This window comes from Pelophylax lessonae (genome assembly GCF_965119305.1).
Source record: "Pelophylax lessonae genome assembly, chromosome: 10".
Lineage (NCBI taxonomy): Eukaryota > Metazoa > Chordata > Amphibia > Anura > Ranidae > Pelophylax > Pelophylax lessonae.
Window position 1 is genome coordinate 24,773,896 of NC_138777.1, and position 17,521 is coordinate 24,791,416.

Below are 17,521 nucleotides of genomic sequence, written 5' to 3' on the forward strand. Positions count from 1 at the left end.
GAATAAGCTCCCCAGTTACTGCAGATGGGACCTCGATGAACAAGTGTAGCTGAAATGCCAGAGGGGCAGCAGCCCTTCACACTGGAATCTTCTCCTTATGGACAAGAACCCCTTCTGCCCCAGGCCTAAAACTATTTATGCTCCCTCCCAGCCACCTACTGGACACCCTTCCCCAGGGACTGGCTGCGACCACATAAATATTTAGACTGTAGATTTGACTCTCCCGACCCACTACTTTCCAGAACCATCCAGAAGGCAGGGGGAAGCAGTCAAACCCACAGCCCGTGAAACTCAGCCCAGACCAGAGCAATCACAAGCAGCTCCACTGATTACAAAAGGAACGAACGAACTAGATTTTCCTAACCTAACTAGGAGGGGGGCTACACATCAATGCTAGGCTCACTAGTCTGGAGTTTCCTGGTATACATCTGGACCATTTATTGAAAAAAAAAAGCTGAAGCAGAATATTAAAAGAATATGAATGTTAAAAATTTAAACAGTCCCATAGACAATAAAGGGCCCCAAGGATGTACTGTATAATATAGCAGTTCTGATACTTTTTCTTAAAGAAGCATACATGGGAATTCCCTGTTTTAGGTTTTTTCTGGCTGTCATGTAACACAATACATATGCCTGTAGAGGACCTTCAATCCAGCTCACCATGTGTGCGGATTTCCTGCAAGAGGCTGTAGAGGTAATGCCCGCAGGCTCCTGCAGCCTCCGTGAAGTCTTCCTTGGTCATACTGCAGAGCTGGTGGCCGGTCACATTGAACTGGGAGAAGGGGATGCAGGTGGCATCCAACTTGTAGTTGTCACAGCAGTACTGAAGCCACTCACACACGTGGTCCTTGCTCCAATGTTCTGGGAGTACAGAGGTCCATTCAGAAGGCCCATCTGGAATAAGAGAAACAGTGGTAAAAAATTATTGAAACTTATACACAGAGATGTATAGTAACTAAGTAGAACTACTTCACTACTGTACTTAAGTACGGAAATGCGGTATCTGTACTTTCCTAGAGTAGAATTTTTTTCTCCTACTTCCACTTTTACTTCACTACATTTTTTCGATGATTTCAATACTTCTACTCCGATATTTTTTTTTCGTGCTGCATAGTTACTCGTTACAATTATAAAAATTACCACGGCCAGAACAGTAGATGGCAGGTTTCATGAAGTTCAAAAAAATGTGTATAATGTCATGTGTAAATCAGCGCATACGAAAATAAATGCTACTGTATGTATAAATAAAAGCTGCATTTGAAATAATAAAAAACAATATGATGTTCAAACTTTTGACTTCTTTCTTTAATAACTACATAACACAGTACTTGTACTTTTACTTTCAGTACTTGAGTAGCAAAATTAAAAAAAAAAAACTACTTGCAATACTTAAGTACAAAAAATGTTGAATACTTTAGTACTTCTACTCAAGTCACTTTTTGATCGAGCACTTCCACTTCTACTCAAGTCACTTTTTGATCGAGCACTTGTACTTTTACTCAAGTATGGGTTTCGAGTACTTTATACAACTCTGCTTATACAGCAAAAGATGTTGTAGAAAAAAAGAAAATAAAACCCTGTTACGTCTGTAGATAAATCATTGTTCTATGTTAGATTGATATCAAAATAAGGATATGCTGCACCTTGCAGTACTTTAGAGCACCAAATCTCAACCAGTATTACTTTAGATGTTGCTTAGGGTTCCTTGATCTTTTTTTGCTGTCCATTAGGGTGGCATTCTTTCTACTGGCCACCAATATTAGGGGCATTCTTCCCACTCACTCCCAATGAATTGGTTTTAGCAGCGGTTCCCCAAGACCTGAAAATTATTTCAAGGGTTTCTCTGGGGTAAAAAGTTTGAAAGAGGTGAATTTAGAGAAAGGGGCTTTTATTTGCTTTAACACACTTTATTATAAAAGGACAAGCTATCATGGTTGGGTCTTCCTCAAATCCCACATGACGTGTTTCATACCTTGCACTGATAAGGACCACAAAGTTTGAAACAGCTGTATCCCAGTTGTACCTTTCCTTACACTAGAGGTTTTGGAAGTACAGGTATATAAAAGGAGGATAGGATAAGACAGATATGGCCGCCTTATGGCTTAATAATTCCCTCTTATATTTTTCCTTTACAGCTGAACTCCAGGAGACCTAAAAATCCAGGTGCAGCCAGGGTTATCTGCTTGTTTAGGTTTAATTAACCACTTGCCAACCGGCCACCGTAGTTTTACAGCAGCGGGTTGGCTCTATTACGCAACAGGACGATCTGTCCGCCGCAATGTTGCAGTCCCACAAAAAAAAAAAAAAAAAAAAAAAAAAAAAAAAAAAAAAAAAAATCGCTGATCACCGCCATTACTAGTAAAAAATAAATAAATAAATAAATAGATACATTAAAAAATTACATTGGTCTATCCCCTAGTTTGTAGACGCGATAACTTTTGCACAGACCAATACATTTTTTGTTTTTTTACCAAAAACATGTGACAGAATACATATTGGCCTAAATTAATGAATACATTTTATTTTTAAAATTTTTATATTGGGAAAGTTTTATAGCAAAAAGTTAAAAATGTTTTTCTTTCAGAATTGTTGCTATCTTTTTGTTAATAGCGCAAAAAAAAAAAAAAAAAAACACAGAGGTTATTAACCACTTAAGCCCCGGAAGATTTTACCCCCTTCCTGACCAGGGCCTATTTTGCGATTCGGCACTGCGTGACTTTAACGGACAATTGCGCGGTCGTACGACGCTGTACCTAAACTAATTTGATGTCCTTTTTTCCCCACAAACAGAGCTTTCTTTTGGTGGTATTTGATCACCTGTGCGATTTTTACTTTTTGCGCTATAAAAAAAAAAAAAGAGCAACAATTTTGCAAAAACAACAATATTTTTTCAAATTTTTTTATATGAAATTCCCCCCCCCCCCCCAAAAAAAATGTAAAAATCAAAATATTTTAACATTTTAGGCCAATTTGTTTTATTCTACATATGTTTGGTAAAAAAGCGTATTTTGATTGGTTTGCGCAAAAGTTATTGTCATTTTTGTTGTTTTTTTTAACGCGTAATGGCGGCGATCTGCGATTTTTTTGCGGTACTGCGACATTGCGGTGGACAGATCGGACCCTTAACTGACATTTTTGACACTTTTGGGGGTACCAGTGACATTACTACAGTAGTCAGTGCTATACATATGCACTGTTACTGTAAAATGACACTGGCAGTGAAGGGGTTAACTTTTTTGAGAGGGAGGAGTTATGTGTGTCCCTAGGGGCGTGATTCTAACTGTGATTGGCTGTGGCTTGAGGTGTAGGAACAGTGATCAACGGTCCTACATAGTAGAACCGTATGATCACTATTCATACACAGGGGAAAATGACAGGCGGCTTCTTTATATTAGCCGCATTCCTTTCTCCTGCGCTAACGGACGATCGCGAGTGACCGGCGGACATCGGATCCTCCGGGCAAACGCACGCGGGGGGGGTCCGTGACCGCGCGGGAGCGCGCCTCTGGCGGCGAGCGCTTGCTCCCTAGACCCTCACAGGCTAGCGACGTAGCCCTACATCACTTTGCCTGTGAGGGGCTGACCGCCGCCGTAAATAGTCGTGCGGCGGTCGGCAAGCGGTAAAATACCACCAAAAGAAAGCTCTATTTGTGGGGGGAAAAAAAAAAGGACATCAATTTTATTTGGGTACAGCGTCGCATGACCGCGCAATTGTCAGTTAAAATAATACAGTGCGGTATCGCAAAAAAGGGCCTGGTCATTAAAGCGGAGTTCCGGCCTCGGGGGTCAATTTTAGCTAAAAATACCCCCGGGACAGTCAGGGCTAGTACATTCCACAATGGATAGCCTCTGAACTGTCCCCGGTCGCACTTACCTTTTAGAAGAAATACTTACCTTGAAAAGTTCTTCTCCAGCGCTGCCATCTCAGGTGTGGGCAGCTGAAGCCGCAGCGTCCCTCTTCGTGTCCTCTTCCGTGGCGTTGGGAGTCCCACAATGCACTGCACCGGCCCCGCTCGTCACTTCCGGTGCAGGCGCGGCATCCCTTCACAGCTTATGGGCATGCCCAGAAGTTGTTTAGCAGGGAATGACGCGCTTGCACTGGAAGTGACGAGTGGGGCCGGTGCAGGCACATTGACTCCTGGGAGCGATGACGTTCAGCTCCCAGGAGTCAATGCAAGGAGGAAGACGCGGCGCGGGCCGCAGAGAGAGAGAAAGTGGAAGGAAGGTGAGTATATTTTCTTCTATAATAAGGTAAGTGACCAAAAAAAATAAAAAATCGTCAGTACCCATTTCTTTTTCAGGCTGCACTCAGCAAGCGGATGGCCCAAAATCGTTTTTTTCGATTTTGAGGCCAGAACTTCGCTTTAAAACCTTTCTTCCTGTAATTGGCAATGAAGGGCGCTGATGGCGTCAGCACTGTCCTTTTCCATAGTGCTGCTCTTTAGTGGATTACAGGTAGCTGATATTAGGACACATTCTGTGATTAAGGCTCCATGCACACAGGGCGTCATAAAAACGTGCTCCAAAGCGGTTTCTTGACGCCAGGAAAAAGCAGCTGTAAAAACGTGCTTTTAGTAACTTTTTCCATTTGCGTTATTGCACGTATGGCCACGTCGCTTTTAGCAGCGTTTTTTCTGCGTTTTTTCTGCCTCCATTCAAAATCAATGGTTCCCTATGGGAGCCTATGGATTTGAATGGAAGGCACATCGCAAGTCGGATTAGGATGATCCGACTTGCGGTGCGACTTGCGCTGTGAGAATCTTGAGGGGGAACTCCACGCCAAAATGGGGAAAAAAAATAGCGTGGGGTTCCCCCTCAAGATTCTCACAGCGCAAGTCGCACCGCAAGTCGGATCATCCTGATCCGACTTGCGATGCGCCTTCCATTCAAATCAATAGGCTCCCATAGGAAACCATTGATTTTGAATGGAAGAAAAAAAAAACGTATAACGTGGCTTACCGCACGTTAAGCAACGTTATTCAGCCTTTAGCAGCGTCAGACGTTTTTACAGCTTGACGCTGCAGCTCCAGAACGCACTGGTCCTGGGTTTTTTTTTGCAGCTATTAAACGCCTATGCCACTTGGATTTCCGAAAAGCTCTATGTGTGCATGGGGCTATAGAATAACATGGATGGGCGGTCTGCAGCTGCAAAAAAAAATGTCTAACGCTGCTAACAGCAGCTCCAAAAACGTCCAGTGTGCATGGGGCACACGTGCAGATCGTCGACCGAACGATCGGCCGTCTTTTGTCCAGGGCTGTCGGTGTCTGTTGAAAAGTGCAAAAGACTGCACAAGAATTTTGTCCGCCGACTACAGCCGACTTCAGAAGTGATGTCATGTGATGGTTAACTTTCCCTGTGTTTTTTCTTTTCTGAGCATGCCCAGTCTTGCAAATCTGCTGTCTGTCGGCCGAATTCTGTATTGACTGGCGAACAATCGGCCGCTCTGGTGTCGGCATACAAAAATTTTAATGCTTGCACGACAGATTATTTTCGGCCAAAAGTGCGCTGTCGGCTGTCGGAAGCATCATACTAACAAGCCGAAAATCGGCCGATCGTTCGGCGGCCGAACATTTTCGGCCGACAATCTGCACGTGTGTATGGGGCATAACTCAGTTTTACAGTTTTTGTAACAGTTTTTACAAAAAACGTGTGCATTTGCTATTTTTTTTTTTTTTTTGCAAATCAGCCTGCAAAGCACTGCAACCACAATCATGGTGCAATGCCAAACTCCTGCAGACTCCTTCTCAAACTCCCTGTCCAGACCAAGGTACGGGCTTTCTAATAGAGAGCTGGAGGAAGTGTCAGTGGAGTGCGAGTGCGGTAAATCCCCCCAGGTGGGTTCCCTTGGGAACTACAAATCAGTCTGCTGAGGTGGAAGATGGGACTTGTAGTTCATTCATTGTAGCCTGCACAGCTGCGGGGGAGTTGGTTTGGGGGTGGTGGGTTTCATTTGTATCCTAAAAACAGATGCAACAAGGTGGAGTTAGCTTTTCAGCTGTATAAAAATACATGTATTGTTTTTTCATTCAAAACATATATGGATAAAATAGTGTTTCTATTTCTTGGAGTTCAGCTTTATAATTAATGAATCCTACTAATGAAGATGTAAGGGAGGAGTGAAGCATTCCAAGTGACGCACACCTGCTTGCATAAGCCTGTATGGCTGTTTGCCTATCTGGCGGAGGGGAAATCCCGGAGTCTGCAAGTACAGGCCACACCAGTATTAACACAGACCGGCTTTGATGCTGATGACAGACAGGCAATTACAGATACGTTACTGTAAGCATTTATTTCTGATTGTCTCCTAGCGACATGGCTTAATGTCACCTGTCTGATCACATTTCCATAGAATATTCAAGCACAGCCCATCCACTTTCAGCACAAAGCCTGGCCAGGAAAAAGCTTTTTTTCCTACAAATAGAACTTTCTTTTGGTGGTATTTGATCACCTGTGCAGTTTTTTTTTATGCTGTAAAAAAAACAAAAAAAAAAAAACAATATTTGTTTGCTTTTTGCTAAAATATCCAATTAAAAAAAAAATCAAATCTCTTCTTCAATTCAGCCAATATGTATTCTGCTACATATTTTTGGTTAAAACAAATCCCAAATAAGTATATATGGATTGGTTTACGCAAAAGTTATAGCATCTACAACTAGGTCATATATTCAATAAATTTTGATTTTTTTACTTTATTTTTTTTTTTACTAGTAATGGCGGCGATCAGTGACTTCTAGCAGGATTGCGATATTGTGGCACACAAATCGGACGCTGTCACTTTTGACACTTTTTATCGGAACCAGTGACACTAATACAGTAATCAGTGCTAAAAATATGCACTGTCACTGTAGTAATGACACTGGCTGGGAAGGGGCTAACATCAGGGGCGATCAAAGGGTTGACTGTGTGCCTAGCTGGTGTTTTCTTAATGTGGGGGAGTTGCTTTTACGAAGGGAAGGCATTACTCCATGTCCCTGCTTTGCAGGAACACAGGATCAATGTCTTCCCTACTGACAGAAGGACAATCTGCTTTGTTTACTTGTGTACCCGCTGATCGGATCCCGCTGTTCACCCTCACAGCCGGAGCGAGTTGAGAGTGCGGGGTCACATAAATATACGTGATCCTTTCCTTTGCACAGCTGCCACCCAGTAGGTGTAAAGCTACAATAGGGCATTGTAAAGGGGTTACGAACCTCATACAAATGTAAGTGGCATGAGTATGGCCACATCAAATTACAGATAATAGGACATACCGTATTTTAATCATGGATTTCCTCTGCTTTTTTCGGATTGTAGTAAAAGCTTATTGTAACACACATATACATGTCTTCTTGCATAGTAGGTGAGGTTGAATAAAGACAATAGTCCATCCAGTTCAACCTGTGTAGGTGTGTGTGGCCGTAATCATCTCACATACCCCTGAATGTTCTGATCCTTGAGATGTACCTCTAAGAGTCTTTTGAAAGCCACCATACTTCCCGCAGAAACCACCTCTTGTGGTAGAGAATTCCACAATCTTGTAGCTCTAACAGTAAAGAACCCCCCACGTTGCCTGAGGTTAAAACCCTTCTCCTCTAATCGCAATGTATGCCCTCGAGTCCTCGTGCAATCCCTTCGACTGAATAGCTTTTTTTCTATGCCGAGATCACCATTGAGATATTTATAAATTGCTATCATGTCCCCTCTCAGGCGTTTCTTCTCCAGGGAGAATAAATCAAGCGATTGCAGACGCTCTTCATAATGAAGGTCCTCCAATCCCCTAATTAGTTTAGTTGCCCTTCTCTGGATTCTCTCCAGCTCCAACAAATCCCTCCTGAGGACTGGCGACCAGAACTGGACAGAATACTCCAGATGTGGTCGGACCAGAGTTTTATAAAGTGGAAGGATTATAGTTTTATCTCTGGAATACATCCCTTTCTTTATGCATGCTAATATTCTGCCGGCTTTGGCAGCTGCCGCTTGACATTGCATGCTATTGCCTAGTCTATCATCAACCAAGACTCCCAGATCTTTCTCCATTTTTGATTCCCCCAAGGGTTCCCCTCCTAAAGTGTATTGTGTTTTTAGGTTTTTAGTCCCCAAGTGCAAAACCCTACACTTCTCCACATTAAACCTCATTTGCCATGTCGTTGCCCGCTCTGTTATTTTGTCCAGGTCATTCTGTAGGATATCTGCTTCATGCTGTGCAGTTATTGCCCTGCCCAATTTTGTGTCATCTGCAAAAACGGATATAGAACTACTGATCCCGTCCTCAATGCGGTTTATGAATAAATTGAACAAGGTTGGTCCCAGGACTGAGCCTTGGGGGACCCCGCTTACCACCTCAGACCAGTCTGAGTATGCGCTGTTTATTACTACCCTTTGGACACGCCCTTTTAGCCAATTCCGTATCCAAGAGCAAACCCAGCGGTCGATACCTGCAGACCTTATTTTATAAATGAAGCGCTTGTGGGGAACTGTATCAAACGCCTTAGCGAAATCCAGGTACACCACATCCAGGTCTGCCCCTATCTAGCTCACAGCTCACCTCCTCGTAGAATGTTAAGAGATTGGTTTGACAAGAACGCCCATTTGTAAACCCGTGCTGGTTACTGCTGATGATGTTGTTGTCTTTAGCAAACTCTACGATATAGTCCCTTATCATCCCCTCCAGAAGTTTACAAACTATCGATGTCAGACTGACAGGCCTATAATTACCCGGGATATGCCTCTGCCCTTTTTTGAATATTGGTAGGACGTTAGCTTCCCTCAAATCCCATGGTACATTTCCTGTCATAATACTGTCAGCAAAGATCAGGAACAGTGGTCTAGATATAACCTTACTGAGTTCTTTAAGTACTCTCGGATGTACGCCATCCGGGCCTGGTGATTTATTTGTGTTAATTTTATCCAGCCTTTCCCTGATTTCACCCTCTGTTAGCCATAGTGGCAAGTCCTGTGTATTACTACTAACCATATAGTCAGGGTCAGTGTACCCCTCCTTTTCCTGTGTAAAGACTGATGACCAAACGCTTATATTAAAAAAAATGCCGTAAATGTAATCTCTGCAAATTAATGGTATTCTTTGGGAACCCCCACGGCACCAGAACTAGTGTCCCCATTGGAAGATATCCCTTCTATTACTTTTCTGGGAATTACTTTTCAGTTCTCTGCTTGGGGAGCCCTCAGAACCGAGTGATCTGTGGTCTTTGATCACTCGGTTCTCAGTCTTAGAGGTGCCGGGGGACAGATGCAGCATCCACCTAGGTAAGTAGGATTATAAAATAAACATCCTTTTAACATGAGGAGAGTTAACTAAAGACAAGTTGGACGTGCAAGTAAAAAGGTACTGGATATATATATAAGGAGGAGATGACCCTATCTCCAGTGCTTAGTGCAGCCCAGATGAACCCAACCCGGGGTATGTGACCCTTACTTGGTGCCGAACAAGAAGGAGAACATGGAGGAGGTACCACCCTACCAACCCCTCTCCCTATATGTCAACATCAATAAAACTGGCCAACGCGTTTTATGAGCTTCAAAATTAGCCCTTCATCTGGGCTGGACCATAGAGTCGAGTGAGGGCTATCTTGATCGTTTTCCCAGCTGCCGGCGGGTCTGGTCAGCGGGGGAAAATAGCCTGGATGAGGGGGGGGGTCACCTCTTCCACCGCACCGTAAGGGTAATCCGCCACTGGGACCACCCTTATCTAAAAGCCGACCACCCGCGGTTTAAAAAAATACCGGGGTTATGGCAGCTATCTGCTACCATAACCCCCGGTATTTAGCTTTAAACGACCAACATAAATAGTCGTTAGGCGGTCGGAAAGTGATTAAGATTAGAAGCCTGCTTAAAAACCCACATGGACCACTAAAATGTCAACTATAAATACAACCACAAAACACGACTATAAAAACAAGCCCATCCAAACATGCAGCTTTTTTTCTCCTCCCATCCACAATAACATGTTCTATGCAGACTGTGCTGCTGCATGTGAGCCCTCTTGGACCTAGGTGCTCATTTAAACAATATAAGAGTACAGTGGATGCCAGGACCCCTGCATCTTGCATGTAGTTCACCATCTCTATCTTTTTATCTGATATCTATGCAATTATGAAGTTCTGACTTCACTGGCTGCATGCACGCTACAACTCCTCAGTGACCTATTGTCTGAGCCAGGTAATGTGAATGAATGCTGGGAAATTTGCATTTTCAGAAGAAGTCCAATGGTGACAGCTGTGTTGGCACACTTTTTCCTTTAAAGTGTTACTAAACCCACAACAGTAAAATCAGTCTGAATATGAAGTAAAGTAAGTACTCACTGTGGAACCTAAGGGGTTAATCCTCTGCATTGTGTAAAAAGGCTGTTTGATCCTGTCTTATCTGATCCTCAATCCATCTCCTGATAGATCAGAGCCTTAAGAGGGTCCTGCAGGTCATAGGACAGTCAGAGTAGACTGAAACTCCTCCTACAAGCTTTAACCAGACACTCATAGACAGTGCCGGGACAAGGTCATCCAGCGCCCAGGGCAAGGATGTCAAAATGCGCCTCCAACTTCCTTTAGGGTTAGGGTCATGGAGACCCCCCGCCATCCCTGCAATAAACCATTGCACCCAGGGCAGCCGTCCCTCCTGCCCACCTCTTGTCCCGGCCCTGCTTATAAGACTATGTACTGCTGATGAGAAAAGGTAGTTTAATTTTACTAAAATAATTGCAATTCCATGCTCTGTGTACTGTGGAAGAGCAGATATAGTAAATGCAGGCTCCTGGGTTTAGTAACACTTTAAAATCCACAATAATGCCAGGGTTGGGGCCATCTTACACCTTTATTGGTCCCTTAGGGACAGGCACCTGCAGTACAAAAACATTGCTTTTGTTTTGCCTACCTGCAAAAAAAAAAAATATATAATATTATATATATATATATATATATATATATATATATATATATATATATATATATATATATATATATATATATATATATATATATATATATATATATATATATATTACACTCTGTAACGGAACCGCTGACCCACACTGTACTTGTGGTCTTCCGTCAGTATATGGCTTCCCACAGTCATGAACATAAATACCAAATCCTAGCCACCCCCATACAAAGCTGGCCAACAACTTAGCTTGAACAAGTTTTGGAACCTTCTCCTTTATTGAACAGTTTCACGCTCAATTTATACACACATGAGCTCATTCCCCTCCTGATCAAATTACTACTCACAGGTCAGGGGTTGCCTGGTTACATTATCCTATGCAGATGAAATTGTACACAGAAACAGAATTAACCTGAACAAAATTATCTGCCCATCTGGACAGAACAATGTGAGGTCATTAACGTTTAACAATAAGACAGGCAGACTTAACACAATACACATATCTCAATACACAAACAATAAGGAAAGCATGTCTCTGACATTGAAGGACATGGAACAGAAGCCAATGTGAATAGCTCTTTCAATGAACATGTTCAGAATCAAACAGGAACAGTCCTCACATATCTCTTGAGATACATGGCTGACAAACATCACTGTCCCACTTGAAGCAACCCAAATCATCCCAGTGACGGTGAGCACCGTCACACACTCCATTCCAGAGACTTATTTATCTTTATGCCCTTTTATGGCTACATTCACACCTGAGCGTACCGCGATTTTAACCGCGATTTTACCGTGATTTTTACCGCGATTTACAGGCGTTTTTTGATTGAATAGATACCAATAGAAAACGCCTGTAATCTGCCCAAAAAGAAGCTCATGTACTTTTTTGAGCGTTGGGCGTTTTGCTTACAGCGTCAAAACGCTCAGATGTGAACAGGGGCCATTGAAATGAATAGGATTTGTCTTGTTGGGCGTTTTGAGAGCTGATCCTAGAGCAGAAAAACTCCCCAAAAATGCCCCAAAACGCCTAGATGTGAACGGAGCCTTAGTGTTTGGGCCTTGGTGCTTGAAAGGTGACTACAATCTGTCTCTTGTGAGTTGGTGAATAGGCACTTTCCACACGTGAACAAATAAAATCAAGTGAGGCGACACCTCGGTGGAAGTGCAAACTTCTTACCAGAAGTATGTCGAGGGTAGGCATGAACCACTGTTGTTTATACGGATGCACAGGTATAGGTATCCAAAGGCGGCTTCAATGTGTGGGCTGAATGTTTTCCCACTCCACCATATCCAACTCGCAGATGTGGCTGGCGATACTGTATTCTAAATGTAGCTCCCCATAACAAAAGGTATAAAGTGCCAATAGTGCATTAGCCTTTAAAAAAAACTTTATTAAAAAAGAAACACACATGGCAAGTGGAAGGAACTGAGCATAAACAATAGTTCCAAGTGTACCGAACGTGACTGCCTGTAGTGTGAAACACGTGGCGTGGCACTGTGCTCCGGTTCCAACTGAAGCCTGATAAGGAGAAATGCGTCAGTGGGGAGCAGCCGCGCCGTCACGCCACGGCGCGGCTGCTCCCCCCACGCGTTTCTCCTTATCAGGAGAAATGCAGTGTTCCTCACTGCAGGCGGTCACGTTCGGTACACTTGGAACTATTGTTTATGCCCAGTTCCTTCCACTTGCCATGTGTGTTTCTTTTTTAATAAAGTTTTAATAGTGCATTATCCTTTTAAAAAAACATTATTAAAAAAGAAACACACATGGCAAGTGGAAGGAACTGGGCATAAACAATAGTTCCATTGTTGTTATGATTGTGTTAAGCCCACTATATATCTTTTATCACATTTATTTTCCCCAATTTCAGTGCAGCTGCACAATTGTATGGTTAGCACACCCTATTTCTTTTCACAAAGCAGTCCTGTGTTCTTTAAAAATACATTTATTTCATATGCAATTACTCTGATGCCCTTTTTTGAAGGAGGGAAGAATTAGAAGTCAATCCACTGTGCGGCATATACATGTTCTGACAAGGAACCTGCTGACAAGAGTTTACAGCAGGGTGAAGGAGGAAAAGTCTTCTGCCGCTTAGTCGCTGTCCAATCACAGGCTGGGGGTACAGAGATGACCAAGATTTATTGCTTAACTGCTTTCCTACTGTAAGGTGACCAGCTTTTTAAAATTAAATCCGGGGACATATTTTTCTTTTTATTTGTAATGGCGACAATCAGCGATGTATCGCGGGACTTCGATATTACGGCGGACACTTCTGACACTAAAGCCCCGTACACACGTACTGATCGTCGGCCGAACGATCGGCCGTCTTTTGTCCAGGGCTGTCGTGTCTGTTGAAAACTGCAAAAGACTGCACACAAATTTTGTCAGCCAACAACAGCCGACTGCAGAAGTGATGTCATGTGATGGTTAACTTTCCTTGTCTTTTTTCTTTTCTAAGCATGCCCAGTTTTGCAAATCTGCTGTCTGTCGGCTGAAATCTGTACTGATTGGCGAACAATCGGCCGTTCTGGTGTTGGCCAACAAAAATTTTAATGCCTGCACACCCGATTCTGTTCGGCTGAAAATGCGCTGTCGGTTGTCGGAAGCATCATACTAACAAGCCGACAATCAGCCGATCGTTCGGCGGCCGAATATTTACGGCCGACAATCGGTACGTGTGTACGGGGCTTTAGGCCTCTTTCACACTTGTGAGACTGGTCATGTGACTTGGGACTGCAAAGTCGCATGACAAGTATTACCCCATGATTTCCAATTAATACAGTTCATATCGGTGTGACTTCAAAGTAGTCCCTGCCAGAGATGTATAGTAACTAAGTAGAACTACTTCACTACTGTACTTAAGTACAGAAAGGCGGTATCTGTACTTTCCTGGAGTAGAATTTTTTTCTCCTACTTCTACTTTTACTTCACTACATTTTTTCAATGATTTCAATACTTCTACTCCGATTTTTTTTTGTGCTGCATAGTTACTCGTTACTATTATAAAAATTACCACTGCCAGAACAGTAGATGGCAGGTTTCATGAAGCTCAAACAAATGTGTATAATGTCATGTGTAAATCAGCGCATACGAAAATAAATGCTACTGTATGTATAAATAAAAGCTGCTATACCAAATCTTTCCACTAAAAAGAAAATATGAAACAAACAAATAGTGATTGTCCTTTAGGTTAATCATTTGAAATAATAAAAAACAATATGATGTTCAAACTTTTGACTTCATTCTTTAATAACTACATAACACAGTACTTGTACTTTTACTTTCAGTACTTGAGTAGCAACATTTTAAAAAAAACTACTTGCAATACTTAAGTACAAAAAATGTTGAATACTTAAGTACTTCTACTCAAGTCACTTTTTGATCGAGCACTTGTACTTTTACTCAAGTATGGGTTTCGAGTACTTTATACAACTCTGGTCCCTGCACTACTATTGTCTGACTTTGATGGGATTTGAGGATCATAAACCTCAACATTGCACAGGCATTGCCTCAAGTCGTGTCAAAGTCATGTACCTTTCAGTGTGAAAGGGGCCTAAGTGACCCTTTTGACACTTTGTTGGAACCAGTTGCGCTAATAAAGTGATCAGTGCTAAAAATCTGCACCGTCATTGTGCTAATGACACTGGCTGGGAAGGGGCTAACATCACGGTCCAATCAAGGGTTTAAATGTGTGCCTAACAAGTGTTTTCTCACTGGTGGGGAGGTGCTTTTACCAAGAGAAGGCAAAGATCCTTGTCCCTGCTTTGCAGGAACACAGGATCAAATGTCTTCCATATGGACAGAATGGCAATCTGCCTTGTTTACATAGGCAGACCACTGTTCTAAATATGTCCAAGACTCAGTTGTAAAGTAAAGCAAGAAGGAGTGATGTTGGTCCCAGAAGAAATGCTGAACACTGTCTCATTGAGGGAGTGGAAGCCAGAGTCACCACGGGAGCACGGGGGGATGTAAGAAAAACTCACCAAATAGAATGGATCCTCTCTTGCCTTATGGCAGGGGGATCACACAGGCTTAGGTGTGAAATAGAAAAGAGCCCTCATTCAATCCAGCACTGTGCACGCCTGAAGCTCTTCTCTCCCCTCACTTCCAGGTCTTGCTGGCTCTGCTGGGGCATCGGGTGCTGTTAAAGCCAGTAATAATGAGGAAGCGGGGGATGGGCCGAGTCCCTTGTCCCGCTTTCTGCGTCAAAGGACACAGCGGCTGGGCTCGGGAGTGAGCATGCAAGAGTGCCTCCCTGGGAAGCGGCTTCCCATGTGGGCACTGGACATCAGGGAGGGGCCAGGAGCACCGGCGGGGGGGGGACCTGAAAAGAGGAGGTTCATGGCCGCTCTGTGCAGATCTATTGCACAGAGCAAGTAAGTACAGAAATGTTTGTTATTACCTTTACAATCACTTCAGTCCTTCAGTTCACATGGCTGTTGTCAAATTGCTGAGGTAGAGCTGTCAAAATAATATATCTAGAAGACAGATGGCGCTGAAGGCCCTCACCCCTGTTCAGAAAAGGAGGCCAGGAGTAAAGAAAAAGGAAGACATGAACTGAGGGCCGGCATAACAGGAGTTAAAGGGTCGTGAGCCAGGGTGCTAGTTAGAAAAATGCATCAATACGCAGTTTTAATTGGTTCAGGAGCGAGTGTAAGTAAGGGATGGGAGGAGTTGTGGGGGGTGCGGGGGGGGGGATGTTGCCTAGGCAGAAGTGGGGGCAGATTTTCAGTTGGAAAGGGGATTAGCTAGGGACCCACCCTGTTATTTTACTCCCCACTTTTTTGATTAAGCACCCTATTGGGATTAGGTATATTGTTATCAAGTGGATGGCGGGGTGCAAGGTCCTTGTAGGTTACTGTGGGCACTAAGGTACTTGGTAGGGACCCATCTGAGGTAAGGATCCCAGTTGTTCTAATAGAGGTATCTGCGGCTGGTTGTCTCCGAGTCGGTGGTGTTGCAGCTGGAGGCCTGTTTTAGGTTGGTGGCAGGTATTTCTTCTTGTGAGTGAGGCCTACGAGGACCTTGAGGCTCCAGTTCTACTGTATTTACATTGAATTCACGTTATTTTTTTATGTTATTTATTACATTGGTTAATAAAAGGCAGCTTTGGCCATTAACTCCAGTTGGTTGACAGTGTGATTAGTAAAGGGTTGGAGGGAGTGGTACAGGTCAAAGCGGAAGGTGACAAGACTTTGTTTAGTACCCTATTCATGGTTGTTCTCAGTGTCGGGACAAGGCTATCCAGTGCCCAGGGCAAAGATGCCAAACTGCGCCCCCCCTTCCCATAGGGTTAGGGTGCTGACTTCCCTGCAATAAACCATTGTGCCCAGGGCAGCCGTCCCTCTTGCTCAACCCTTGTCCCATCCCTTGTTGTTCTCGTTTGACAGAGATGGCTTCTCTCACGCCTCTTCCATCATGCGACTTGAAGGATTAACACATATGCAGACTTCCTGACACCAAAGATGGGATTATGTAACAGGAAAAGGGTAGTTTCAGAACTTTCACAGGTTTGAGTCCTGTTCTTGGACAAACATCATCTACACATGTCATGGTGATGGCATTAAAGAGGAAGTAAACCCTCCTCAGGAAGTTGTACCTATAGGTAAGCCTATATTAAGGCTTACCTATAGGTACTGTAAATATCTCCTAAACATGCACCGTTTAGGAGATATTTACCTTTAATGCAGCCAGTGACGTCACTGGCGCATGCGCTCTGAAGGAACGGCAGATCGTGCCGTTCCTTCAGAGCCCCGTGTCGTGACCGTCGGCTCCCGCGCGCGTGCGCGGGAGTGACGTCACCGCGGCTCCGGCCAATCAGATGGCCGGATGCCGCGATCCCGGAAGACGGGCGACTATACATGTCGCCCGTCATACAGGTAAGCGGACGGCGCGGCGGGGGCTCGTTCTAAGGTAAGTATTTCATAATGAGCTAGTATGCGATGCATACTAGCTCATTATGGGTTTCTCTTTCAGGATTTAAAGAAGAGGAAAAAAAAAAATCTCGGTGTACAACCTCTTTAAGATGTTTGTACTACCTGGGTTAATAGAAATGTTACAGTATCTACCGGACATTCATTGGAATTGAAAGAAGTGGCTTGGAGAAAATATGAAACATCTTCAATGTTACAGAACATACAGTATACAGCTGTACTACTAGCTATACCATGACCTGGATAAATGAGAAGCTTTACAGACACTGAGCGGTTTAAGTTTAAAATCATTTGAATCAATCAATCTTAATGACAACGATAATTAACTGCATCCCTTGGTAATGACTCTGCCACTTTCAAGCATGTGAAAGAATGACAGTTATTTCGATTAATCAGTGTCACCCTTAATGATGACCAATAATCCCTTACTGAAAAATATTATTACAGTTCCAGTGCAGGCGAAACTGGATCAACAACTGCGTCATCTGACTTTGGCAATATGCCAGGTCCTGCCAAATCCCCACATGGGCCTATGGACGAGTGCCAGCGGCCAAGACAATACATAGGTGACTACGCTGTGCCCAAGCAAAACCTGCTTGATATGGAAGTCCAGACAGTTTGTTTTTCTAGCTTTGGATTGTGGGAACGGTTACAATCTATATCAAGATTTTACAACTGTTTGCATCCTTGTTGGGGAAATTTCCTCTCACATCCTGTC

At 43.4% G+C, this 17,521-nt stretch overlaps 1 protein-coding gene across 1 annotated transcript in view; it reads right to left on the reverse strand.

The window, feature by feature from the left end:
* The window catches only part of ELF5 (E74 like ETS transcription factor 5), a 76,866-nt gene that overhangs the window by 14,038 nt on the left and 45,307 nt on the right, over positions 1–17,521 (reverse strand). Inside the window, exon 3 of the mRNA XM_082270162.1 lies at positions 661–894. Coding sequence (XP_082126288.1) covers positions 661–894 — 234 coding nt within the window. The remainder of the gene's footprint in view (positions 1–660; positions 895–17,521) is intronic.